The following is a 27,809-nucleotide window of genomic DNA, read 5'->3' on the forward strand; positions in this document are numbered from 1 at the left end:
GGTGGCCGGGGCGGGCGGGCTGGAGCACTGCGCTCTCCCAACGGCGCGGATCCTTTTTGGAAATTAATATTTAAAAAAAAAAAAAAAGCCGAGGACGCAGAGGGGAAGGTGGGGGGTAAGAGGGAAGGAGACACACACACACACACACACACGCGCGCACACACAGACACACACACACAGAGAGAGAGAGACAGAGACAGAGCCCCACAGTGAGAGGAAGGAAGGCAACAGTCGCCAGCAGCCGATGTGAAGACCGGACTCCGTGCGCCCCTCGCCGCCTCTGCCTGGCCACATCGATGTTGTGTCCGCCGCCTGCTCGCCCGGATCACGATGAACGCGCAGCTGACCATGGAAGCGATCGGCGAGCTGCACGGGGTGAGCCATGAGCCGGTGCCCGCCCCTGCCGACCTGCTGGGCGGCAGCCCCCACGCGCGCAGCTCCGTGGCGCACCGCGGCAGCCACCTGCCCCCTGCGCACCCGCGCTCCATGGGCATGGCGTCCCTGCTGGACGGCGGCAGCGGCGGCAGCGATTACCACCACCACCACCGGGCCCCCGAGCACAGCCTGGCCGGTCCCCTGCACCCCACCATGACCATGGCCTGCGAGACTCCCCCAGGTATGAGCATGCCCACCACCTACACCACCTTGACCCCTCTGCAGCCGCTGCCGCCCATCTCCACAGTCTCGGACAAGTTCCCCCACCATCACCACCACCACCATCACCACCACCACCCGCACCACCACCAGCGCCTGGCGGGCAACGTGAGCGGTAGCTTCACGCTCATGCGGGATGAGCGCGGGCTGGCCTCCATGAATAACCTCTATACCCCCTACCACAAGGACGTGGCCGGCATGGGCCAGAGCCTCTCGCCCCTCTCCAGCTCCGGTCTGGGCAGCATCCACAACTCCCAGCAAGGGCTCCCCCACTATGCCCACCCGGGGGCCGCCATGCCCACCGACAAGATGCTCACCCCCAACGGCTTCGAAGCCCACCACCCGGCCATGCTCGGCCGCCACGGGGAGCAGCACCTCACGCCCACCTCGGCCGGCATGGTGCCCATCAACGGCCTTCCTCCGCACCATCCCCACGCCCACCTGAACGCCCAGGGCCACGGGCAGCTCCTGGGCACAGCCCGGGAGCCCAACCCTTCGGTGACCGGCGCGCAGGTCAGCAATGGAAGTAATTCAGGGCAGATGGAAGAGATCAATACCAAAGAGGTGGCGCAGCGTATCACCACCGAGCTCAAGCGCTACAGCATCCCACAGGCCATCTTCGCGCAGAGGGTGCTCTGCCGCTCCCAGGGGACCCTCTCGGACCTGCTGCGCAACCCCAAACCCTGGAGCAAACTCAAATCCGGCCGGGAGACCTTCCGGAGGATGTGGAAGTGGCTGCAGGAGCCAGAATTCCAGCGCATGTCCGCGCTCCGCTTAGCAGGTGAGCCGGCCAAGGAGCTGGGCGTGCGGGAGATAAGGTACACGATAGCCGAAGGGACCAAAGGAGGGAGGGTAGGAGAGAGGGCTGGGTGCGCTTCATTCCGCCCACCCCTACCCCCAGAAGGGGGACTCCCTGTGCCTGGAAGGGCCAGCACAGGGCTGTGGGAGCAAATTTCCTACTCTGGGGCTCAGTATGTTGGGCTGTGGAAGGCTCCGAGAGCTAAGCGGCGGTGCCTCGGCGTCTGAAGAGGCTCTTTTGCGCTCAGGGACAGCGAGGGAAGCTCGTACGGCCTGAGGCGGAGAGAAATCCCCGCACCTGGTGAGACACTCTGCGCCACCCCTCAGTTCAGCGATCAGGGTTTGGGAAGAGGGAGGCAACGCGTGCGTGGAATCGCACGCAAATGTTCCTCGCAGGTAACTCTGACACATCCCAGGTGCTGGGCTGGAGCGTGCCGGAGCTGCGTTGAGGTTTAGCTGAACTGGCTGCTGTGATCCCCTCCCGCGCTCATTCTTTTGGCGCTGGCTGGAGTGATCTCAATCTAAGAGTATGGGCAAAAAGTTTCAAAGCCACTGGGCGATGGGTTTGTAGCACAGACGAGGTGTAAGGGTTAGGACGCTCTCTGCGAATGGAACTGGCTGTGGAAAGGAGAGGGAGACTGACCGTCCCAAGGTCCCAGTGAGAGCTGCAAAGCAATAGCCAAGTCCGGGGACCGCCTTCGCTGCCGACTCCCTGAGGACTTTGCATTTTGTTTCATGATTCCTCTTCGCGATTTTAGTCTGAATCCCCGTGCGGGAGGGGGATTTGGGGGTGGGAGTGTGTAAATGACCCCCAAGTCTGCGAGCAGAGGTTTCCTGCCCAAAACCCCAAACCCCAGGGGTTTCTGAGTTCGGCGGGAAGGTCTCCTTGGCGGGGCGCAGACACCGCTCCTGGCTCCCCTAGACCGCGGATAGGCGGAGAAGACAGCTGAGCCCAGCCCGAACCCCACCGGGGATTTCAGGAGGATTCGGCGACCCTTGAGGGTGGAGAACATGAGGGGAGGTAGAGCTAAGGACAGCGGAGGGTGGCCTGGGTTTGATGAGATCCGGGCAGCGGTTGCCAAGTTGATTGACTCCTGGTTCTTGCCCCCTTCCCCCCGCCCGAACTCCCTAACCCCCACCTCCGTCTCAGCCCGGCGCCCGGGCCTGAGCCTTGGCGAAGAGGAAAGGTAAAAGCCGGAATGAGGGTTTGTTAATTAACTGATCGTTCTCCATTAATTCGTCCCTGGAGAACGAGAGACAGTCAATCCGCTCTGAGCCGGGGGCACTGAGCCGTTTCACAGTCTAAAATCAAAGCGTGAGGCCAAAGCCCCCTCCCCCAACTCGTGCCTGCCAATGAGAAGCTAGGGGGTGGCAGGTGCCGACCAGCTTGTGATTCGTGCCCCGAAGCGACCCAAAGCGTTCTTTGGGTTTGGGCGCTCCAGGCCTCCCGTCCCAAAGCGCCGCGCTGGCTGAGACTCTGCCCTGCCAGGTTTTCCAGCCCAGCCCTGCCTTCATTCGCCCCAGGCAAAGTCCTCATGCAGGTTCCTGCTGGGCGCCCCCGTGAATCGCAGGCTCCCGGGTTTCCACTCTCTAGTCCTTGTGCTAGAGAGTGAAATATCTCCATATATCCACCCGTGGGCTGCCCGCAAGCAGCTGAGGTTCCGGAGGGAGTGGGCGAAGGGGCTGCTCCTCGCCTTGACAGCTTCCTCTCTCCAGAGCCCAAGGTAGTGCCTTTTCACACACTCACACCACCCCAGAGCCGGGCTTCAGGGCCTCTTACCCAGGCAGTGCCCGCTGAAGCCAACAAGTGGGGCAAGGGAATGTGGGAAGAAGATAGAAATGGAGAAGGCCACCCCTCCAGGAAAACTCGGTCCCCATCCCCCACCCCCGCCCCCTGGAGGCTCTTGCTCTGGACTTCAATGTCCCTCCTCCCCCCACTGCCTGCTGTCGCCCCCTGGAAGGACAGACGGACACGTTCTGTTCAGAGACAACCTCTGAACCATGGAAACCTGGCCACAGGAGCGCCCTCTGACCTCCAAGCGTGGAAAGCTACAGAGCGGAGCTCAGGGGACGGCACTGTGGAGGGGGAGGGAGCCTAAGGGCTGGGACCCACACGCTGGAGGCGCAAACCTGGTGCCTGTCAGGTGTTCGTGGCACCCAGGAGGCTATCGAAGGAGCGCCTGCCTGGGCACCCAGCAACCTGTGGAGAGCCATGCAGCCCTCGGCCCCAGACCCATGGCCTTTTCCTCGAAAAAGTGAAACATTGGAGACTCCAGCAGGGCAGACATTTGGCACCAAACACCCAGCCGACTGTGTCCTGAGACCCTGAGGAAGCATGTCTATTACATTTTTGTTTCCTTAACTTAAAAGTGATGGTGGAAAGGGCTAGGATTGAGGGCGCTGTGTTGGTCCAGGAGGGCCTCCTGCAGGGAACCAGGAACAGTCTCTTAACAACCTATTTTTAAGTTACTGAAGAACGAGCCTTCTCATTAACATTTTCATATTGTAAAAAGAGTGGGGTTATTTTCTGAACTTTCCAAATGATCTCTAGCTGGCCAAGTGCAAGAACCTTAAAACGAATTGCAGAGCGCCTTGGCCGTTCCTACAGGACATTAGTGCCTGCCCCCCCCCCCCCGCCCCCACCAGCTCCCATGTGAGGAGGAGCCCCTGGCAGCTTTCCTTGCTGTTGCGCTGAGACCCTCCCCCAGTCTCGTTCCAACCACCTTGCGAGGTCAGGGCTTACTGAGCCCGGTTCCTTCGCTCCGCAGCGGGAGAGTGGTGGCTTCTCCACGCCCCTCTGTCCTCCAGGTGCCGGCCGTCTGTTGCAGAGGGTCAAAACCCTCTGCTCGTGGCGCTGTGTTTGGGGAGGTGCCTTCCGGTCACGAAATAACAGCGGCTGGTGGAAAAAGGGCGACAGGAGAAAATTCCCACCAAATTAACTACCTCTTAAAAATCAATATATGTTCCCTCCATGTACTACTTGCTGCTGCCCCATTAAAGAGCAGAGCGACAGGGTTCTCGCCGCGTCTTCTCCCGGATGAGGCGGGCGGGTGGGTGGGTGGCGCGCCTCTGACGTGGGCGTCTATCAAGACGCAAGATTACTTTCCAATTAAAGATTCCAGAGAGCTTCGGCCACACGGCGGGGGCTGCCGGCTCAGAAAGAGACTGTGACACGCAACCACCAGCAAGCTCAGCACCGCGGACCCAGTAGAAGGCTGCGCGCAGGCCCGAGGTTCAGGCGGGGGTGGGTGTTGGGCACTCCGACCCTGCCCGACTTGGAGGGGAGGAAACCTCCAAACCCCGCGGGGGAGTTGGCGGGGCCTCCAGCACCCGGACTGCGCCCCCTTCCCGTCCAGTTTTTGCCCCAGAAAGACCTGAAGGAGGACCTGAGCCAGAAGGGAGGGGTTCGGTCGGGAGGCGGCCATGAGAAAGTCTCGCCCAGCCCAACCTGGGCTGTGTTTGCCCTGAGTGGCCTTGTGGCCTGGTTGATTGATAACTGGCCCCCGCACAAGTCCATTTGCTTTTTTGTTAATATTTATCCCAGGGGTGACATTTCAAATGTCCCCCCGCTTTTCTGGGCCATGGGAGCCAGGCAGGAGTGCGGGGCCCTAGGCAGCGCCCTTCAATCCTTGAAGACTACTGGGCCGGGAGAGAAGCCAGGACTGGGCGTGTGGGACGCAGGAGCTGGAACGGGGTTTGTGGGCCCAAGAGTTGGGGGAGAAGGCGTCAAGCGCAGCGATTTCCTCACGCTTCGCGTCTTGGCCCTGCGGGTCTGGTGCCGCGCAGCTGCTCCCAGCCCGCTGCGGGGCAAACAAAGGGCCGGCAGGGCGCGACCGACCGTGTCCGCCTAGGAGCCCGGGGCGAGGGGCGCCGCCAGCGGGGAGCGCCTCCTCTGAAGCCCTAGGATGGCCTGCTGCGGAGACCAAGGAGTCTCAGAGCCTACCAGGCCGAAAAGTGGCAGTGCGTCCCGGCAGTCGGCTGGGGACCCTCACACACACACACCAGCAGATTGTAAAACCGAAAGGTCTCGCTCTTGCAGACAGTCACCAGAAGGCTCTGCGTGGTGCCTGTCTCGCGGCCGGTGTCTGTCCCCTCGAGGGTGTAGGACCATAGTTCCCTCTATGTAATTCTCTCAGTGTAACGGATATAAACCGGGCTGAGGAGAAGGGGGTGCCCTTGGAGATAAGAAGTGGGCCCGTGGCAACGACTGAAGCAGGCGAAACCTACTTCTGGGGCTTGAGGGGGGCTGATGGCTGTTGTGTGGCGACCTTGGTGTCAGCGCAGCTAGGATGCCTGCCAGAGAAAAACTCCACTACCTGTTCGGAGGTATGTGGCTATCCCATCTGGGGGTGCAGCCCCTATAGCCTTGGAAGCATCCGGCGAGGGATCCCGGTAGTTGGGCGACCCGCCTGACCCAGGACACAGGGGTTGCTAGAGACCCAGTCCCGACATCTCCGCTTACAACCGACACTTGAGTCGCACAGTGCCAACAATAGCACGGTTGTGTTGTAGCAGCAGAGGACTCAAATCCCAGGATGCGTCTCTCCTTATCTGCAAGCCTCGAGCCCTCCGCGCTCCCTGCTTCCCTCCATTCGGCTCCCTTTCTTGGGGTAGCCGGGCTGTGCTAGGGGAGCGGCGCGCGCCCCCTGCTGGCCGTCGGGGCCGGGCGCCCCGCGAGCGTCGGTGGTTCAGCCCGCGGCGGAGAGAAAAGGGATGCTTGCTGCGTCTTTGTTTTTAGAACGTCGTTGTCCTAGTGAATTTCAAAACAATAACTATTTTGATAGGAAGAAAGTGTGAAGGAGGAAGAGAAGGCTATGTAGAGGGTATGTTGAGGTCCCCAACAATGCCTGGGTGTTACACAATTCATGAAAACAAAATTCTCATCCCCCGAAGTACACCCCAGCTCTAACCTCCCCAAACAAGATGCGTACTTGGATTTTGTATCCAAAGTATGCTTTTGTTGGCATGTTTTCATTTAAGAAAAGCGGGGTCAGAGTAGAGAATGTGACCCTGGCGGTCTGAAGTCGGAGGTTGGAGCTGAGGGATATAATACCCGGCAGATTGGCGGTTCCTTTGTTTTGTTGTTTCCTCTTCCCGCAAACTGGCCCGAGTCAGGAGGCAGCCTTAAGGCCTTGAGCTGGGAAGTCTTTGTTTCCTCTCGTGTGGGGTGGGTGAAAGGGCCTTCGGAGACCGACTGGCCTGGAGCCCTGGCGCGGCGTCAGGACCCTGGACAGGGTCCCACCGCCCTGTCGCCTGGTCCCGTTTCTCTTTGCCCCTGATAGGCGGATAGAATGTCTTTCGGAAGTCATAGTAAGAAAACAAAAATTAACAGCTAAAGTTCCGAAGTTTATAATGGCGTAAGGCCCAGTCAGGAATATACGCTGGCACAGTGAGGTAATCGAAAAGATCAAACCTATCCTCGTCGATCGGGTGGTTGATCTTTTTGTCCCTCCACGCGGCTTTGTGTGAGTATCTGAGGGCACGTGCACACCTGCTTATAAAATCGGAATTCGCGTCCCTGTGGGTGTGACAGGGGTTGGATCATTAAGCTAAAACGTTCAATTCAGTCCCTTTGATCTGCGCTGGGGAAAATCTATAGTCATCTCTAATCTACGAGGTCTTTAAGGAGGTTGTTACACGAGCTGTTTTGATGTCATTATTTCCACATTCATGGCAAATTCAGCTAATCAAACAAATGCTGCTACCCCAAGTTATCAGAAGAAATCTTTCTTACAGAGCATACCAATAAAATTTATTTCTGATTTTCTTGTAAGACAGAAAATCTTCAAGTCTAATAAAGGCAGGTAATTAAGAAGGAGGCTCTCCAGTATCCTGCTCCTCAGCTTGAGGCCTTGTTCCTCAAATGACATTGCTCGTGCTCTTTGTAAAGTCCATATATTGGAATATTTAAACACGGACTTAATATTTTAAATCAATCTAGGAGTCTTGATGGGTTGAATGAAAAATGACTAGTTTCATTTCAGTGCCCATTAAAACAGCAGAATTTCCACACTCTTGGTAAAATTGAATGGCCCCCAACCTAAGGTAGCAACAGAAGGAAGGTGTTACTGAAGTTGTGGTTGTTAGAGGGTGCATTTCTTATAATGCTGGAGAAAACATTTAACAAATATTTATTAAATAATATTCTCATTGTGTCCCTATTTAAATAAGATGGATAAGCATCTTTGGGAGAAGAAAGCCACATTATTTCTACATGAAAAATGTCAGTCTCATAGAGTCCAGTAAAAACAAAAAAAAAAAAGTATTTCTTATGTGAATGGATTTAGTGCACAATCATAAATTCCTACCTTCTATCAATAGGTTTGTATAGGTTCTTATTTTAGCGCAAGTATGTTAATACTAATGAAGCTTAATTTCCTCTTGAGATAATAAGATTGGGCTAGGCAACTAGACCAATCACAAGACAATCTGATTATTTTGATACAAACATAAAAATTATTTATCACAGGGTCTTGCTATAGAAGCATCCACATTTGTCTCTTCCAAGAGATGTTACAGTATCATAAAATTGGAACAAATTAACTTCTAGAAATTTTCTTCTCTTAATGGCTAATGGATGCTGGGCTTAGTACCAAGATGATGGGTTGATCTGTGCAGCAAACCACCATGGCACATGTTTACCTATGTAACAAACCTGCACATCCTGCACATGTACCTTGGAACTCAAAATAAAAGTTGAAGAAAAAAAAGAAATGTTCTTCTCTTTTAGATGAGGCAATTTAATAAGACAACAGCTGGACAGAATTAGACCCTAAAGTACAACCCATCTCATTTGTCATAGTAACTGATACAGAAGAAGCTTAAGTTTTTTGTGCACATTCTATTTGTTGGGTACTGCAATAGGAACATAGATGTTCTCATTGAAGACTCACCATTTATACCAGTGGTTCCCAAATCTTACTGTACATTGGAATCACTTACAGACCTTTAAAAAACTGATGCCTAGCTGCAGCTTCAGATGTTTGTATGTAATTGGTACAGGACGTGACATGGGCATTGGGATTTTTATAAACTCCCAGGCGATTTTGATGTGTAGCCAAGTTTGGGAACCATTAGTCTATGTGGTGGTTACCGCTTTTTTCCCTGTTGCTCTCTTCAGTGAAGCTAAATAATTTACTTGTGATAACACCTCTGAAAAACAGTGATGCCCTGAGCTCAGCTTTCCCAGTTCAAAGCCCAGAACCTTTTATCCTCCATCCCATGCTTCTATTGCCAGGACAGGTGCACCAGGTTAGTGGAGCAAGAATGTGGAAATAACTGAGTCAAAAGTCTCTACATAATAAACTCTTGAAAATAGAGAAAGTGTGTCTTTCACTTCAGACTCTCAAAGAGAGTCACTTATGAGAACTTGTTTCTTTTATACTCAAGACTTGTAAAAAATATTTTTTATTATTCTTTTTTGAAGAAGCGGCCAGAAAATGCAAGGAAGTGCCGGAGGTAGATGTGGAATCCCAGTCTCCCCATCCATTTGTTCACTTAAACAATTATTGATGGACAAGACCTATCTCATTAGATGTGCCTGTAGGTGGAACTGGTCCATTTTGTCCCTTGCCTTGGAAGGGGGCCCAAGGGCCCAGATCTTCCCATACCTTCAGGCATTGGCATTCTGATCTGCACTTGGACAGCAATTACACTTCTTGGCTCCACGTCAGTGCCTGCCTTGCTATTTCAAAGCTTGTCCGTAACTCATATTTTAGGGCTCTGCACTAAAAAGTAATAATGAAATAAAACTCAGTATATAGGCTGGCAGTTGTCTAGAGGGCATCTTGCAATTTCTGTCAAATACTGCGTGTTTCCAGTCTCCATGTGTTTCTCATCTTCCTTTGTATATGCCGCCGTGGGATACTCAGAATCGACGGTTTCTGATATCACTGCTTTCGTTTTCACATCTGGTGATGATCTCATAGTCCCAAAGAGAGGTTATCGAAGGAACGCAATAAACTATATGCTTTTTGCTTTCTTTCCTGTTGTCTTCTAAAACAGATCAATGGGGAAAATTAAATAAACAAACGAGCGACGCGCGCCACCTAGTGACCTCTGTGTTCGCTGCAGCTTCTACTACTGAAGTGCGTGAGAGGAGTGGCTAACGCGATTCCAGTATTGATGGAGTCACAAAAATCGTTCATTAAGGCAATTTAATCTTTGCTATTAAATGTCTTTTCAATTCATTTGGGGTAATTAAGATGCAGTTAAAGTGATTAAATTCTAATTACTTATGCTAGACAAAGACATATTTGTCACACTAATGCGGTTAACTAAGGACTCAGAAAGAAAGTTAACATTTACTTCAAATGATGCAACTGGAAAAATCAGTTCCTCTTTTCATCATTAATCCAGTGAGCTGGGTGATTATGTAATGGCACTACCAGCTCATTAAAAGGGGAAGTGCTGATTAAAATGACTGCTCGGAGGAAAACTGGAACCAGAAGTACCTCAGTACTGTTTGGTCAGCATTCCTGCACAAAATTGCTTGGTGTTCTTTCCCTCCAAGCCCCCTACCCTAGAGTAATAAACAGCTTCTGAGTTTCATCCTGACATTAAAAAAGGGCTGCCTCACAGAAAGCTAAAATGCATCTGCCTGCAGACGTTGTTAAACCAAAACATATGTTTAAATGGTAAAAGGAGACTTGGTGTCGAGAGGACCAGGCAGATGGGAAGGGGTAGGGAGGAAGAGAATTCCTGAAGGACACAGCTCCAGAAGAAAAATTTCCACTACAGGCTTCGAAAGCCCCCTTTGTTCACACCAACACCCATCCTGTTAGGAAGGACTCCTTCGCCTCCCCAGCTCCACATTCACTGTCAGATGGATGGAGACAGATGCCTCTGCCCTGGACTTATACCACATGCGGTTATTATGCACACTCCGAAGAGCGCTAAGTACCTTTGCTGCAGATTGCTCTCTTTTCGGCATTTTTCCACATTCACATGTGGATTAGAAACCATCAAGTCACTGAGGCTATTTTGCAATAATCTCCATAGGTCGTTCCCAGAATCTTAGTATAGCCTAATTATGAGTGCTCCTAAGGGGAAGATGATTTTAAACTAAATGAATTTAAAGTTTTCCTTACTCACAAAAATGGCTTTTTAAGGAAGTGCCTAGTCTTTGGCTGGTGGTTATGGGGAATGATCCAAGGACAAGAATGATCAATCAGATAATTGGGGAGTGTTTTTCCCCCAGGAGACCAGTATCTCTTAGTATAGTTAAATTTGCATATGGAAACTGTAATTGTGATTTATTTATCCCATCGAATAATATCACCCCTGTTTGTAACCAAAGAAATGAAAGTTATCAAATTTATGTCACTTAAGTTAAACAAGTATTTTCTTTTTAAATAAACTGGTCGGCCGGGCACAGTGGCTCATGCCTGTAATCCCAGCACTTTGGGAGGCTGAGGCAGGCAGATCACGAGGTCATGAGATTGAGACCATCCTGGTCAACAGGGTGGAGCCCTGTCTGTACTAAAATACAAGAAAATAAAAAAGTAACCCAGGTGTGGTGGCCTGCGCCTGTAGTCCCAGCTACTCAGGAGGCTGAGGCAGGGGGATCACTTGAACCTGGGAGGCAGAGGTTGTAGTGAGCCGAGATTGCGCCACTGCACTCCAGCCTAGGTGACAGAGTGAGACTCTTCGCAAAATAAATAAATAAATAAAATAAACTGGTCAGTTATCTGAATATTTACAGTCATCATTAATGTAATGGATCATATTATACCATCTTCAATTACAAAAAAAAATCCTCTCTGGATTAAGAATCAAGTGCCCTGGAGAAAGTTTCCTGTAGTAATTAGCTCTTAGATATTGTCAAGTAATTTAACCTTTCTGGGCCTCAGTCTCAATAAATGTGGAATGAAGGATTTGGCTTTAGGGTCCCTTCCAGGTGTCACAGTCTATGGTTGATTGCCTTCTATGATGACTGTGTATCTATCCATGGGGGAAGCTTAGTTGGGACCCTAGTCTCTTCTAAGTTTAATGCCATGTCTGCAGTTTCAGGACTCAACAACGTGTAAGGCTCAGGGGACCAGTCCCTTGTCAGGTGGTCAGGAGTAAACAACCTATCCAGGCAGGAGCTCTGCCTTCTAGCTCCAAAGTGCTGCGGCTTGAGATTCCATTGCTTGTGTTCTAGTAAGATAAACGTGTTGGCAAGGATATGGGTCATTAGGAACTCTTAACCACTGCTGGTGGAAAGGGAAGTAAATTGGCACCTTGACTACAAAAAAAAAAAAAATAGTGTCAATAACTTGGCATCATCTTCTCCACCTGCACCTACATATATCTAGCAATTCTACCCTTTGGCATATTTTATAGGTAAATTCATAAATGCTCTTAGAGACATGCAAAGACTGTTCATATCAGCATTGTTCCTAAGAGCAGAAAAACAGAAAAAGTCTAAACGTTCACTGACAAGGAATGCGTAAATAAATCATGATATATAAAAGCTATTTTTTTAAAAAAATGAGTAATAAACATAAATTTAAAGGAGTAGTTACCTCTGATAGGGGAAGGCAGGAAGATAAGAGGCAAGAACACCAAGTAGCTTCACAAGGCAACTAACATTCTAGTTCTTTTGTTGAGTGGTGGGCTCATAGCTGCTCATTTTGTTACTGTGCTTCATATCTTACCTATATGATACATATTGTTTGGTAGGCAGTGATTATTATTTATTTTTAACATTGGGGAGGTAAAAACATTGTTTTTGTCTGATTCCCCAACCCAAGCAATTCGGACCAAGCTAAACCTCAAGACATACTCTATTGTCACTTAAGCAGGTTCTAGCTCCATACTAAATGTCAGCTCTCATAGGAATTATATTCAGCCAATTTGGGACAGGAGGATAAAATAAGTAAAAGAGAGAATTTCGTTAAATATGGAAAGAAGACTTAATTCTTTCACTCATTTGAGCTCCTGCTGTAGCAAGTTCTGTGCTCAGGACTGGGAATGGAATGTATAACACGCTTTTTCTTTGGAACTCACAGTCTAGCAGGGAAGAGGACAAATAGCTGTTTACATGTTTCGTGTGTATGCGTGTGTGTTTTCCAGGAAGGACAAGTTTAAGGTGTGATGAAGGGACAGTTTTGAAGATCTGGAGGATGAGTAGGACTTGGGACAGAAATGGAGGAAGAGGTTTCCAGGCAGAGGGAACAACAGCATGCGTGGGGGCCCTGGCTAAACTCCTTTTGCAAAAGAGCTCTTAGGTTGGAATTACTATGAAGCTAAAAGCTTGTTTCTTCCCCAGCACAGCTGAGTGACACAAAACATTGCCATCAATTACAAAAGCATTCTCCAAAGCTGTGGTTTTCAGTGGTGGGGAGCCATGGACTGAGGGTTTCACATTCCTCCAGAAGAGCAAATCAGATTGGAGGGGGAGAAAGGAGGAGAATATGTGCTGCTTAAAAAGTTTCCCAGGTGATTCTAATATAAATTCAAGTGGTGAATTAGAATAATGGTATTGAGAATTTAAGGGCAGACGACTCTTACTTTTACTCCCTTTTCTTATTTATTTCTGGAATAACCTATAGCTCCGTAGCTTACTCTGTGTATAACTGTGTTTGTGTGTGTTTATAAAATCTTTTACTTCTTTTGATCTTTTTGAAATCAAAAGTTCACTCAAGCCTCAAGATCCTTAGAGGAATAATTGATTCAACCTGCTCCTCCATCTAAAAAAGTTATTAATGTTCTATAGGTCCTCACTTCTCAAAGTGTGGCTCCCTGAACAGCAGCATCGACCTCACCTGGGAACCTGTAAGAACTGTAGACCCTCAGGTTCCACCCTAGACCTACTGAACCTGAATCTGCATTTCAACAAGACCCCCAGGAAATTCTTGTGTCCATTAAAGTCTGAGAAGCACCACTCATGGCCATGTTACATCACTCAAAAGGTCTGTTTTCCTTCATTCGCCCAAACACTGATCGGGTGCCTCCTATGTGCCAGGCACTAGGCTGAGTATGGGGGCACAAAAGAGGAATGAGGTGTCTACTGTATCCTGGAGGAGCTCACAGGGAGGAAGCATGCAGGAAAATAAATACTGACAACGTCTCTGATCTGGGTAGGAATAAAGTTCTATGGGAGCAGGCAGGAAAACTGGAAAGAAGACTGAAAGGAGATGACAAAGGACCTGGTGTGATTGTGCAGCCGAAAGGAAGTTGTGACCTGTGGTGGAGTGAAATGATCAGATTTGTGCTTTTGAAAGCATGCTGGAGATGGAGATAATGGGAAGAAAAGTCGCAGGGGACCAACTAGAAGTGGCAATAGATTCTGAGGGTCTGATTATATGTCATTGTCAGCAAAGGTGGAGAAACTGGGTGGCAAAATTTGAAAGCTATTTCTGAAGTCAAATAGACATGGTGGAGAGTGAAAATGGAAATGGAACAGGCTCCTTGCTTCTGGCATGGGAAGCTGGGTGCTTGGATATATGTTTAACTGCAGAGTGGCTATGTGGATGTCAATATAAAGATGGAATGTTTCAGAGTAGCCCACCCTCTCAAACACATTCCTACGATAGGTGGGCTATCTGGCTTCTGTACAGATTTGAGGTATCCAATCAGTTAGATTGTTTCTGTCTCACCAGAACCTGTTACTTACTAGGAGACACACGATGTGAGCACGATGCTAATGAGGTGAAGACTGTGGGTCCTTTGGGTCCAGTTTTCACTTCCTGGTGTAGGAGGGCAATGGTAGTTATTCATATTCCAGCCAGCCACCTCCCTGGGTACAAGGAGCCCTGAAGAACCAGTGGAAGGAGTTAGCCCAAATCCATCCCTGCTGTTAGAGAAACAAAAGTAACTCCCCAGTAATGGTAGCTCAAGAGCTATCTATAAACAAAGAACACACCAGAGTAGACAGAAGCATAGACATGTGGGTGGGGCAGACAAATGTTGGAAAGTCCTGGTTTGAGTCACTTACAAATCTGACTGTGATGGAAACTAATCAGTTTAAAGGCAAGCATATTTTCATATGAAAACACATTTTGCTTTCCTCCAATCTAGTTATTTTCACAGCTGTTCCATGAGCAATAGATTTTTTTAAAGAATTGTTTTTAATTAATAAATATTTTGAACATATACTATAAGCATGTCACTTTTTTTAAGTTAGACAGCATGAAAATGTATACGGAAAAAAACAAGTTTTCCTCCCAACCGTATTCCCTAAGTCCCCAAGTCCCCCTCCCTTAGAAGAAACCCCTGTTACCAGTTTCTTGTATATTCTTAAGAGATAGTCTATGGCTTAAGTGTGTATGTGTTTGTGTGTGTGTGTGTGTGTTCCTCTTTAAAAATAATCAAGGTCCTCTCCCATCTCCCAAAAGATAACTTTCTAGGGAAAGTACTAAATGGCTCTTACTTCTTTTAATTATTTTGCCAGAAAATTGCCTCCCTAGAATATGCTGCCTAGTGCAATTATCTGAGTAATGAAATTAAAAGAGAAGTAGCACAGGGTGACTACCCCTCTAGGTAGGTTGAAAATGCTCCCAAGTGCTTCACTGGTGGTCCCCTTATTCTAGCTCTATTTTTCTTTTTGAGACAGTCTCGCTCTGTCACCCAGGCTGGAGTGCAGTGGCGCAATCTCGGCTCACTACAACCTCCGCCTCTTGTGTTCAAGTGATTCTCCTGCCTCAGTCTCCAGAGTAACTGGGAATTACAGGTGCATACCACTGCACCCAGCCATGTTTTGTATTTTTAGTAGAGACAGGGTTTCGCCATGTCGGCCAGCCTGGTCTGGAACTCCTGACCTCAGGTGATCTGCCCACCTCAACCTCTTATTCTAGCTCTTTTATGAAAGACAATTCAATGTGTGAAAGATGTTCAAAATGCAAGCTTATAAAATATTCAATCTACCATACAGTTTCCTCTTTTAAAGTAATAACTACACTCAGACACAACTATAATATCATTTTAGAGCACTACCTTCAACACAAGGGTGGAGATTTTTTCCAAAAAGTTAATTATTGTACCATTTATATATATTTCTTTGAAGTCTGCTTTTGTCATGATACAGCCTTAGTAAATTTTTTTAACATTCGTTTGATACTTACCATGTTCAAGCACCTTGTATCTTATTTCTTAATTTATTTTTTAGTTCCAATGCTTTTTTAAAAAGTAACTTCTGGCCAGGTGCGGGTGGCTTATGCCTGTAATCCCAGCACTTTGGGAGGCCCAGGTGGGTGGATCACCTGAGGTCAGGATTTCAAGACCAGCCTGAGCAACATGGTGAAACCCCGTCCCTACTAAAAATACAAAATTAGCTGGGCATGGTGGCGCTTGCCTATAGTCCAAGCTATTTGGGAGGCTGAGGCAGAAGAATCATTTGAACCGTGGAGGGGGAGGTTGCAATGAGCCAAGATCGTGCCATTGCACTCCAGCCTGGGCAACAAGAATGAAACTCTGTCTCAAAAAAATAAAATAAGTAACTTCATTTCTTGTTGTAAAAGTATTAGTATTATATACATCCTTTGAGCTGGAGCTGCAGGGTAAAATACTAATAAAGAAAAAAAAATACAAGAATCACCCGCAGCACCCCATACAGATAACCGTGTGTGTCTGTGTGTGTGTGTGTGTGTGTGTATGTGTGTGTGTGTGTATCCTTCCAATCTTTTCCCTATGGGATGGTACATACTACTATTTTGCAACTTTTTAAATTAAAAAATCCTGTTATTAAATTTATGGTGGAGTATTTGAAAATACATAAAAGAATAATGGAGACAATAAAAAAAAAAACTCTGGTAATTCCATCATCCCTGTCCTTTCCCAAATACATCATGAATAGCATTCATTTATTCAACATATAGATATAGAGAGAGGATATTTGCAAGGTAGCAGAGGAAGAGGCAAAAGCTATCCCTTTGTTCCTGGAGCACTCTATATTAGAAAATATTCTACAAATCTTCTATTTCAGAGCTATGCTGTGCTATAATTTATTTAACCATTCCCCTATTTTTAGGCACTTAACTTGGTCCATAAATTGGTTGGGAGTCAAATTTTTTTGATTTCATAATATTTTAGAAATATCTTCATTTACATAGTCTTTCCAACAACCTTTCCTGTCATTGGATATTTCAGGTGTTTTCCAGGGTTTTTCATTTTGTTTTGTTTTTGCCATTATTAACTAATGGCACAGCAGTCAGCAAAAGCATACATGAAACTCTATCGAATAGTTTTTTTCCTCTTTCAAAAATAATTTTTCTTAAGCTATTATTTGAGAAATTATTTCTCACATTATTAAAGGAATACATTCTCCATGTAGAAGCTTTGGAAAATATGAAACATTATAAACAATAAAACAGAATCAAAACACCCATAATCCCACAACCCAGAGATAATAGCTACTTATATATTGGTTTGTTTCCTTCTAGCTTTTTAAAAGTACACATACAAAATACATCTAAAACTTTTATTTTTCACAAAATTGAAAAAACTGAATTTACAATTAAATCTAACCAATGTCATTAAACATTCTAAAACATTATATTTAACATTTTTATTTGGAAATTATTTCAAATTTATAAATAGTTGCAAAATTAAAATCCTACAGAAAACATCGGTATACTCTTTACCCCATTAACATTGAGCAATTGGCCAATTAACATTTTATCCCATTTGCTTTATCATTGGCCTGTGTGCTCTTGCCTTCATTCTCTCATGCACAGCCTTTCTTCACTGAGCCATTTGAGGGTAAGTTGCATATGTCATGGCCCCTTACCCCTAAATACTTGAATGTATTTCCTAAGAATAGGGATATTCTCTTAGATAGCCACAGTTCAGTTTTGTGAATTGACCCAGTCGTGTCTTTTCTAGCATTGTTTTCCTCCAATACAGGATTCAGTCTTGAGGTTAGTAGTCACATCTCTTTTGCTGCTTTTAATATGAAACATTTCCACAATCTTTGCCTTTTACAATGTTGACATGCTCTCTTTTAAAATGAGATTGTTCTCCTTTCATGTTTACCTGATGTTTCCTCATGATTAGTTCGAGGTTGTGCTTTCTTACCCAGAAAGCTGCATAGGTGACAGTGTCGTTTTTTCAAGGGATCACATCTGAAAGTCCACAGTGTCTGTCTGTCCCTCACTTAATTGGTGAGTTAATTTTGATCACTCAGTCAAGGTGATCAAGGTGGTGTCTGATTTCTCTACTGTATAATCACTGTTTTATTTCCTTCCTTACAACTTATAAGCAGGCTATGGGGAAATGCTTTAAGATCATGCAAATATCCTACCCTTCATTGAAATTCCCCATAGATTTAGCTTCTATTGATTCTTGCCTGATCTAATCTTTGTCATCATGGTTTTAAAATGATTTTCCTCTCTAGCACTCCTGCCATGTTTAACGGTCAGCCTTTAGCTTTCTACAGTAAACAACAGCCTTCTCTCTCACTATCCATTTATTATTGGAGTGGACTCAGGCGTTCCTTTTTTTTCCAGTGGCTTACAATTCATTACTGTACTTAACTCTTTTGGTGCTAAATTGTCCCAGATTTGACTGATGAGAGCCCTTTCATTCTGACTCCTGTGTCCCTGTGACATGGTCACATTTTTTTTTAACTTTCTGGCATCATAAGATGTTCCAAGCTCATTTGGTACATATTCTGCCCCAATCCTAGAATGTGCCACTTCTTTGATGAGCCCTGGTTCATCCTGGTAGGGAACAATGTTAGAGTCCAAGATGGCCTGGGCACTAAGTGTGCTCATGGCTATTAGGGTGACTTTGGTTTTCTACCCTCTCAGACAAAGCCAGGAAACAGATATATATACATTTATTTACACACACATACAAATATTTGTATACACATTCATACATACATAATATCCATGTACACATAAACATGCTTATATACATGCTCATGTACATACTTCTAAACTCATTAGTTCATACTAGTACCTCCACCTCCAATTGCAATATATCCTCAGAGGATTTTTTCCTGCCTTCCCCCATTCCCTATTTACATGTCTTTTCCTGCACAGTGAGAACTCTGGTACCCAGTAACCTACCTCTCTCCCTCTCTCTTTCTCTCTCTCTGTCTCTCTCTCACACACATTTACTCATTTGTGCAATCCTGTAATACATCTAAAATCATTTCAAAATTGCTTTGCCCATACCCATAAAATAAACAAACCTGTTTAAAAATGCTTTAGTTAACATTCTTTTGCAGTTCTCTCTCCCCACCCCATCCGCCGTATCCACACCCCAGCATCACTTGGGAGCTTGTTAGAAATCCTATGGAATCAGAAACTGGCTGGAAACTCTGGCTTGTTACGTTTTAACAAGCCCTGGAAGTGATTCTAATGCATGTTACAGTTTGATAAGCACACCCCAAAATATGCAGTTTGGGTTTGTTTTATGTGCATGTGTGTGTGCACTCATGCCACATGTTATTATGTAAAATAACACTTTAAACATGCTCTAAATGTAACAACCCTAAAAACAAGCCCAGTACAAACTAATAGGGGTCCTGTCACAGCATGGGTGTGGAGGTGCAGAAATTAAAACAAAAACAACAAAAACCCTCCAGTTCTTTAGTTCATCTCTTGGTGCCAGCCTGGTGGATAATAAGGGGTGGCACAGAAACCTTGTTCTTCCTCTTTCTGGGCATGAGATACCCTTACTTGCCCACAGGGATGCCCTTCAGTCCCACAGCTCCCTCCCTCCCATGTTAGGCACTTGGCAGTAAATTCGGACAAGTCAAGATGAAGGAGGCCCTGTCAATTAGTGCTAAAAACTCACAGTCATTACTGTGATCTTTTCCTCCATTCTCACCCAACTTCCTCTTTCATCATAATCACAGAACAAAACCCTCTGCCTCCAGCAATGAACTCCGTGGACACTTCACACACATCTCGCGTTTTTTTTCCTCTGCCAGACTGTCTATGACAATCAATGCAGCTGGGTTTGACAAGTACAATTTCACTGCGGGGAGAGAGGATGGTTACCTGGGCCTTGCCCAGTCCCACAGAAAGACCCCACAAAGCAGGCTTTCCTGGACCTGAAATCACAGGAATTACCTGGTATACTTCTCAAAGCACAGATTTCCAGGCCACTCCTAAAATTCTGATGTAGTCAGCCTGTGTTTTTGCCAAAGTATGGAGTAATTCTTTTGATCTTGGAAAGGTCTAAAATACTGTCCTAGGAGCAAGTGGCTCTCCAGTTTATTGGGCATTCAAATTACTGGGAAGCTTGTTTAAAATATCTGCTTGTGATGGATGCACCAAAATCTCACAAATCACCACTAAAGAACTTACTCATGTAACCAAACACCACCTGTACCTCAATAACCTATGGAACAAAAATGAAAAAAAAAATTGTGATTATCAAAATTACATCTATTAATACATGCTCAGTGTAAAAAAAATCCAGACATTACTTAGCAGCATAAATAAGAATGCAAACAACATCTATAATCTCACCATTTAGGAAGAATCACAATTTATATTTTGGTATACATTCTTCTCAACTTTTTTCCATAGATACACACACACACACACACACTTGCTTTTTATGCAAAAATGAGATGATTCTATCTATGCAGTTTTGTCGTCTGCTTGTCCTTTTTGTAAGATAGGATGAATAGTTTTCCACTGCAATAAATATGTATCTACATCATTATTCTTAATGGCTATAGAATTTTCTACTATATTTATTTGTTCATTTATTCAATAAACGTTCATATATAGACCAAGCACTAGCTAGATTCTGGGGATGTAGTCATAGGTAAGCAAGTCTTTGCAAACACAAATTTACCATAATTCCTTAATTAACTCCCTATAGTTTTCACTACTATAAAAGGATCTATGATGAATGTGTACGTATATTTTTGAGCACTTGCCTGAAGATAGCCTTAGAATAAATTCCTAGAATTGTTAATTACTTGATCAAAAGTAAATATATTTTAATATTGATGTAAATATAGATCGTCTTTCAGAACAGTTGTTCCAACTAATGTTCCCATCAAAAGTGCCTATTGCTCCTTATTCTTGTCAGCATTGAGGATTAGTAAGGTTTTAAATCTTTGCCAATCTGATAGACAAAAAATCAAAATAAATGTTCTCTCTCTCTCATAAACTGACAGAGAGTTCATATCCTTTACCATGGATGTTCTTTTATTTCTGAGTGATTTGTATAAAGAAATTATTGTGTATTTTACAACTGCTTCTCAATTTTTGTCTTTGGATTTGGTTTGTGGTATTTTTAAGCCATATTAAAGTTCATTTTTTTCCACATTAAAAAATTAATTAGAAAATAAAATATCTGCTTGCGAACCTCACTCTCAGAGACAGTAGGTATAGGATGAGGCTCCAAAATGTGCATTGTGAACAAGCCACCCCTTTGTGCTCCCAGGCGATGGTGATATATTTGGGCCACACCTTTAATAGAGTTCACGCTCGGGACTCTCAGCCCTTGTTACTTAGAGTGCGGTCCTGGACCAGCAGCTAGACATCACCTGGGAGCTTGTTAGATGGTCAGAATCTCAGGGCCTACCCTGGCCTGCCAAATCAGAATCTTCGGCTTAACAAGATGTCCAGGTGATTTAAGTTTGAGAAGACCGATTTAGAGGAGTGGTTCTCAGCCTTGGCTAAGTATTAGAATCACCTAGGGAGCTTTCAAAAATCCCAGGCTTAGGCCTCTGCGAGACTGAATAAATCAGTATCTCTGGAGAAGGATCCCAGGCACAAGTGCTTTTAAAGTTTCTCAGTGGTTCCCATTTACAGAGAAGACTAAAAACTTCTGAGGGTCGTTCCAGTCTCTCCCATTGCAGAATGCAGGCCAGCCCTGAAGCCCAGGAGAAAGAAATGATGCCCTAACCCATGGATCCAGGGCTCTATAATAGCCAGAGGTCCTACTCAAAAAGCCCAGTGGCTTGCCAGAAGAAAAAGAAACAAAATGGGATAGCATTTTACCTTATTTACAAAGCATTCTTTGAGTCTTTCATCCCTTGAATTTGAATTTCTTCAAGACTATTCTGCTGGGGTCATCTCATTAATTTATTGTTAAGGTTTCTACCACACAGACTCTCTGGATATTTGCTGACATTATCCATAAATCTGATCCTTATCTCCTCTCTATTTAAGGCAGATATGGACCAGTCACCACCCAAACTTAGCAAAGACAGACACAGATAGTACACCTCTGCCCTCTGGTACTCAGTGGCCCCACCTGAGCACCTAACCTTGGGAAAGGGGGGCTGATTACCTACTCCCAACTAATTTCAATGTCCCACTCCAAATTAATTTCCTCTGCGCCTTCTGCTCCTCCAGCTCTGTTGCTCCAGCCTGCTCCTTACCTGTCCCTGAGCTCCCTCCAGACCCAGTCATAGGAGTGGTGGCAATACCAAGGACTCAGCCAACCTTCACTGACTTCCCAGTCAGTGACATTTCAGATATATCCCCATATATTCTCCATATATATCCCCATATATTTCTGATACAACATTTCAGAAATATCCCCATGGTGCCATGGTGCCAAACTACTACAAAAATCACTATCCGGTAAAGGTATTAAGGCTAGCTCATGGAACTTCATTCTATGTACACATTTTCAAAACTTAAAAGACTTGTGTCTTTTGCATGTCTATTGTCTATGGAGCCACATCCAGCTTGCTTTTCCAACAAGGGTGCTGAGTATGCCAGGGAAATAATCCATGGTCTAGTGTTACGGGATGTGTGAGAGAGATGGGTGGGTAACTAATTATATTGTGGGGAAGGTGCTCTGTGGGCACAAAAGACAACAACTCTCCCTGGAAGGGAGAGGGGAGGGAGAAGGCTTAGCAGAAAAGTAGATGCTTGAGGTTGGCCTTCATTGCATAGGGAGTTTTTGTATGGAAAAGAGAAAAGGAAGGACATTCTGGATGCAGGAAGCATCTTGGGCAAAGCAGTGGGGGTGTGGAGGTTCGTACCTAGGAATGACTTCTGAGCAGTGTGGCAGGAGCAATTGATATTGAGTGGGCAGTAGTAAGAGGTGACATGGGAAACGTGGTTGAGGTCAGAGTGTCAAGGTCCTTGAATATCATGGGAGAGCAGCCGCCAAGGGCTTTCATCTTGGGCTTTTGGGAGACCCCTGTGAAACGAATTGTACAAAACGCATGTCATGGGAAGAATAGCATTTACAGTTTGATTCTACGGACAACTTTCCAGAAAAGCAAACTAGGAAAACTTCACTAATTGGAAATTAATTAGAGAAAATGTCTGATGACTTAGTGAAAACTCAAGATTGTAGGTTTTTAAAAGAAATTCTGTTTTATAACTCTCAATTACTATAAATACTATAACATATACATCTATTAATTAGAAAAATGAGGTCGATAAGCTAAGACTTACAATTCACAATAGGCATAGATGAGGTAAAAATAAGCAGGTAATTCATCAGGTATGCTTTTTGTTTTGACTGTTTTGTGGAATTACCCTTATAACTAGAGCATCCATATCACAGATTTCCAATTATTGGAGGCAAACTATTGAGAGTCTTTTTTAAGTGAGGGATACTGATGTAATAAAACTCCAACTGATCAGCCATTACCAGAAGTTTAGGAATTTAGAATTCTTAAAGAATTTAGAAAAATCCTTTTTTAGTTTTAATTTTTAGTTATGGATACATAATAGTTGTATATATTTATGGGGTACATGTGATATTTTGATACAAGCATACAATCTGTAATGATAAAATCAGGGTAAGTAGGTTATCCATCACTTCAAGCATTTATCATTTTTTCATGTTCAGAACATTCCAATTCAACTCTTTTAGCGATTTTGAAATACACAATAAATTATAATTAACTGTAGTTGCCCTATAGCGCCACCTAACACTACATCTTATGCATTCTATCTAACTGTATTTTTGTACCCATTAAGCATCCCCTTTTTATCCCCCACTCCCCACTACCCTTCCTAGCCTCTGGTAACCATCATTCTACTCTCCATCTCCATGAGTTCAGTTTTTTTTTTTTTAGCTTCTACCTTTGAGTGAGAACATGCAATATTTGCCTTTCTGTGCCTGGCTTATTTCACTGAACGTAATACCCTCCAGTTCCATCCGTGTTGCTGCAAATGACAAGATTTCATTCTCTTTATGGCTGAATAATATGTATATATGTATACATACCACATTTTCTTTATCCATTCACCTGTTGATGGACGCTTAGATTGATGCCACATCTTGCCTATTGTGAATAGTGCTGCAATAAACATGGCAGTGCAGATATCCCTTCAATAAAAGGATAGAAATCAAAATTCTTGAGCCAGACTTGCAGAAAAGAGCCATATTGCCCTTTGCTACTGACCAAACTAGCAGGTACAAGGCTGCAGCTTCTCACTCCCCACCAGTTCCTTTGAAGCTGCAGTACAGGGGGAAAGCTTCGTGGAGGGAAGGGTCAGGTTGATGGGTGTCTCTTCCTGTGAGTATGAAAACTGATGAGCCTGTGCTCAGGAAAATGTGTGCACGTGAGCGTGAATGGCCAGCAAGAGGACGATGCCAGTGTCATTGGGTACTAAATGCATTCTTTCAACAAGAATTCTCAGCTACTATTCTAATTCAGGTTTAGCCTCTATCACAAGGGAAACAGAACAAGGGATGGAACACAAAGTTTGTGGAGAGAAGAACTGAGATAGTCTAGAATCACACCAAAATAGCTGTTTGCAGGGTCAGAGAAAGCGAAAGCTGCTCTGATTCTGTTTCCCCGCAGTCTGTGCCCGAGGAGGAGCGGGGGCGCACCTCCCGAGGTCCCCCAGTGCTGTCATGGGGCCCTGCGCTGGCTGAAATCCCAGCTGTACCATTTTGCTGTTGGGGTGACAGAGGCCAGTCCCTTAACCTCGCCGAGCTTCAGGCTGCTCATTCGTCGACTAGCGAGAATAACAGTATCTCCCTCGTGCCCTTATTGTGAGGTCTGGTAAGGTGATCCATGAATGGGGCTTAGCTCAGGAGATGCTGTCCACCCCTCCCAGGCCCAGGCAACCTTGTCCAGGGTTCCCGTCTCTCCTGGGATGCAGCTGTGGAGCTTCACCTGGAGAAGGCAGGTCCATCAGCACATTTATTCCCACAGCACTGACTCAGGAAGGACTCCAGGCAGCAGACTATGGGATGACAGGATTCTGTCCTGGACACCTCTGCTAGGGAAGCAGACCAGGGGCAGGGAGAGGCTGCAGTGACTTCCCTGACCCGGCTTTTGCCAAGGCCCTCTGCTCCCGCTCTTTCCTTTTCCATTGGGTGAGCTGCTTCCTTCAGCTTCTTCTCAAAGCTGATACACACAAGGAGACAGCCATCCCATGCTCCCCTGTACCCTTCCTGACATGAGACTACTCCAGTCCCTCTCCCAGGCCAGCATGGGTGTGCTGTCTGCTATGCTGCCAGAGCTCCCTTTGTCTCAACTTCTATCCAGCCCACTTTCCTGGAAGGCCAAACTGCGGTCCTTTCAGCCACATCAAGACAGGTCTGGCTGACAACTGACAACTGCTTGGCTGACCGACTGCTGCTGTTCTGTTCACCTTGGGTGCAAGTCCTCTGAGCTCCACTTCACCCGCTGCTTCAGCTTCGGCCCCCGTTTCACCATCCTGGGGAAAGTTTCCATGATGTGTTCACTGTTGCTGCCCTCTGCTTCCAGGGTCCAGTGAAGCTGGAGGCCCAAGTCCCCTACTAACCAGCCCACAGGCAACTTGCCTAACCTCTCTGACAGGGTTTCACCTACAAAAAAAAAGAAAGAACACCCATTTCTACCTAACCTGAGTTTTGTGGGGATCACATGGTAAGGTTTTATGGAGGTGTTTCAACCACTGTAAAGCAAGACACAAGGGTGAGTTACGGTGATTATTCCCCACTGGGAATGTCTACTCTTTGCATGTTCTTATTAGGCCTTCCATGTGTGTGACCAAAAGAGTTTCCATAGTTGCTCTGGCTACCCACAGAGACAGCAAACACAGCTCATGTCCAGCGGGTTGTTTGGGCTCCACTTCCCTCTGCTGGCCGGCAGTTTCCAGACAATCTGTGCGGGACTTTGCTTCCCATGCAAAGGCTGTCCTTGCCCATATCAGTTACAGCTCACTGGTGTTGCTTTGCGAATGGCACATTGGGCTGTGCCCTCTGAATTTGCCACTTAAGAGCTCCTTTATCCCCCAAACAACTGGGGACACAGCGTATAAAAATCTGTGCAGCACAGTAAGATCACTCCAGGCAAGGCAGGTAACATTGTGACCTAGGACTCCTGGAGTCTCAGCTCTAATCCTGACTGTCTCGGTCAATCCAATGGCTCTTTAATCTCCACAGTGTAGGTGCTGGCCTGGAATACAGGCTCAGGAACAGTCCTGCCACGTTTACTTGCATAGCTCCCCCTTCATGTGTCTCTCCCTACCCCCATTGCATTTTACTGAAATCTGTTTATTTGTGTGCTCACTTGTCCACATACATTGTCTCTAAGAGTTTACTTTGAAAAACAGCTTCACCTGACAAGAGAGGGTCTTCGGGGCTGAACGCACATGAACTACCTCTTGTCCTTTGCCACAGCCCAGAAAACGGTCTCTCTCAGTGGCAGGTAGGGGTGAGAGCAGAGGGCTCACCCCATGTGCATGCCTGGCTGTTGCTGCTCTTACAACTTAATAGAGATGTAACTCACATACCGTAGAATTCACCCATTTAAAATTATCCAGTTAGTCACAGAACTTTTCAACCACAGTCAATTTTAGAACATTTTCATCAGCCCCCAAAAAAGAAGCACCTTACCTATTAGTCACTCCCATTTCCCACCACCACCCCTTCAGCCATAAGCAACCACCAGCCTGCTTTCTATCCCTATGAATTTTCACATTCTGGCCCACATGCTTTTGGATATTTTTGTTCCCTACCCCTGAAGCCCCAAGCTCTCCTGAGCAGGGTTTGCAGGGATGTCATGGCCAAGCCCATCAGGAATCTGGGTAGCAGCCCTGGGCCTGCCTCTTGAGAACTTCAGGATGTGTCTTGCCTTACCAGTGCACCCCCTTCTGACCCAGAGGCACTGGAGCAGCAAAGGGGCTGAGGGCCGCCTGGACGTTTCTCTTCTAAATCCAGGCCAGAGCCCCCTTGTGTGACTCAGACATCACAGGCTTACCTGTGCAAGAACACTTGGCCCTGCAGGCTGCTGAGGGTTTGCAGTTTTCAGCATCTACATCAGCCTTTAGGGTGAAGATGCTGCATCTCCAGCAGGCCCTTATGAAAAGGCCAAGTTGTCTTTAGATGTCAAGGCAGTTTCATGGTGTCCTGGACATCTCAGCCCTTCCCCTTTACTGCTTTCTAGCCCACTTTCTCTGCGATGATGTTAGGACAGTATACTCTAGGGCAGCTATTTCAAGGGAGAAAATACTTGGCTAGAGTCCAAGGACTCACAGAGAGCAAGCCACATATGAGTGGATAAGCTGCCGGCACACAGCTCAAGCCCAACTCTGTGGCCACTGATAGTTGTGTGATCTTGACCAAGTCCCTCACCTTCTTTGAGCTTAGTGTCCCCAGCTGCAAAATGGAATATGATGGCTCCTCTCACCTCACAAAATGGTACTAAGAATTAGTAAGATAATATCTTTTATGGTTTGAATGTGTCCCCCAAATTTCCTGTGTTGGAAACATAATCCCCAATTCATAAAGTTGGTGGTATTTGCAGGTGCATATCCACGGAGCTGGGCCAGAGCTTGCATCTTCTGGGTCCAGGCTCATTTAAGAAGTTGCATCATAAGTTCATCTGGCTTTATTAATGCCTCCCAGGCCAAAATGTCTGTGCCCACATATTCCCAGACAAATTCTTGGCAGACTTTTGGATAATTCAATCAGCACTTTATACGTTGTAAAGTCCTTTGTATCATTAGGTCAGGAAAATGGATATAGGTTGGTATACAAATGCTTGAGTGACAACTGATCCTAAGATATTACTATATACTATGTTTTATAAAGTGTGTTCTAAGACAGGGCTTCTTAAACTCTAGGTAGTGAAAGACTAGTTTGTTGGTTTGTTTCTAACTTCCATCTGTCCTGAATGAATAATTTTGATAATACAATAAAAAATATATTACTAGAAAAATAATCACACATCTGAATGTTGCAGCAATGTCAAACTGCCATAAACATTTGTAATTGCTTATTCTCAATTTTTTGTACTGACCTTGTTGCAGGTCAGTAATGGTTCACAGACCAGCACAGGTCTGCCAACCACACTCTGAGAAACTGTTCTAAGGAACACCATTCCTGAGAGAAATTCCCTAAATAAAGAGTCCTTGGCAGGGCACAGTGGCTCACACCTATAATCCCAGAACTTTGGGAGGCCAAGGCGGGCGGATCATGAGGTCAGGAGATCGAGACCATCCTGGCTAACACCATGAAACCCCTTCTCTACGAAAAATACAAAAAAA

At 45.9% G+C, this 27,809-nt stretch overlaps 1 protein-coding gene across 1 annotated transcript in view; it reads left to right on the forward strand.

The window, feature by feature from the left end:
* Positions 1-202: 202 nt before the first annotated feature.
* ONECUT1 (one cut homeobox 1) overlaps positions 203-27,809 on the forward strand; it is a 34,676-nt gene continuing 7,069 nt past the window's right edge. Inside the window, exon 1 of the mRNA XM_023227256.2 lies at positions 203-1,435. Within this exon, the coding sequence (XP_023083024.1) occupies positions 331-1,435 (1,105 nt within the window). The 5' untranslated portion in view covers positions 203-330. The remainder of the gene's footprint in view (positions 1,436-27,809) is intronic.

The sequence above is a fragment of the Piliocolobus tephrosceles genome, chromosome 6 (assembly GCF_002776525.5).
Source record: "Piliocolobus tephrosceles isolate RC106 chromosome 6, ASM277652v3, whole genome shotgun sequence".
NCBI classification, from domain to species: domain Eukaryota; kingdom Metazoa; phylum Chordata; class Mammalia; order Primates; family Cercopithecidae; genus Piliocolobus; species Piliocolobus tephrosceles.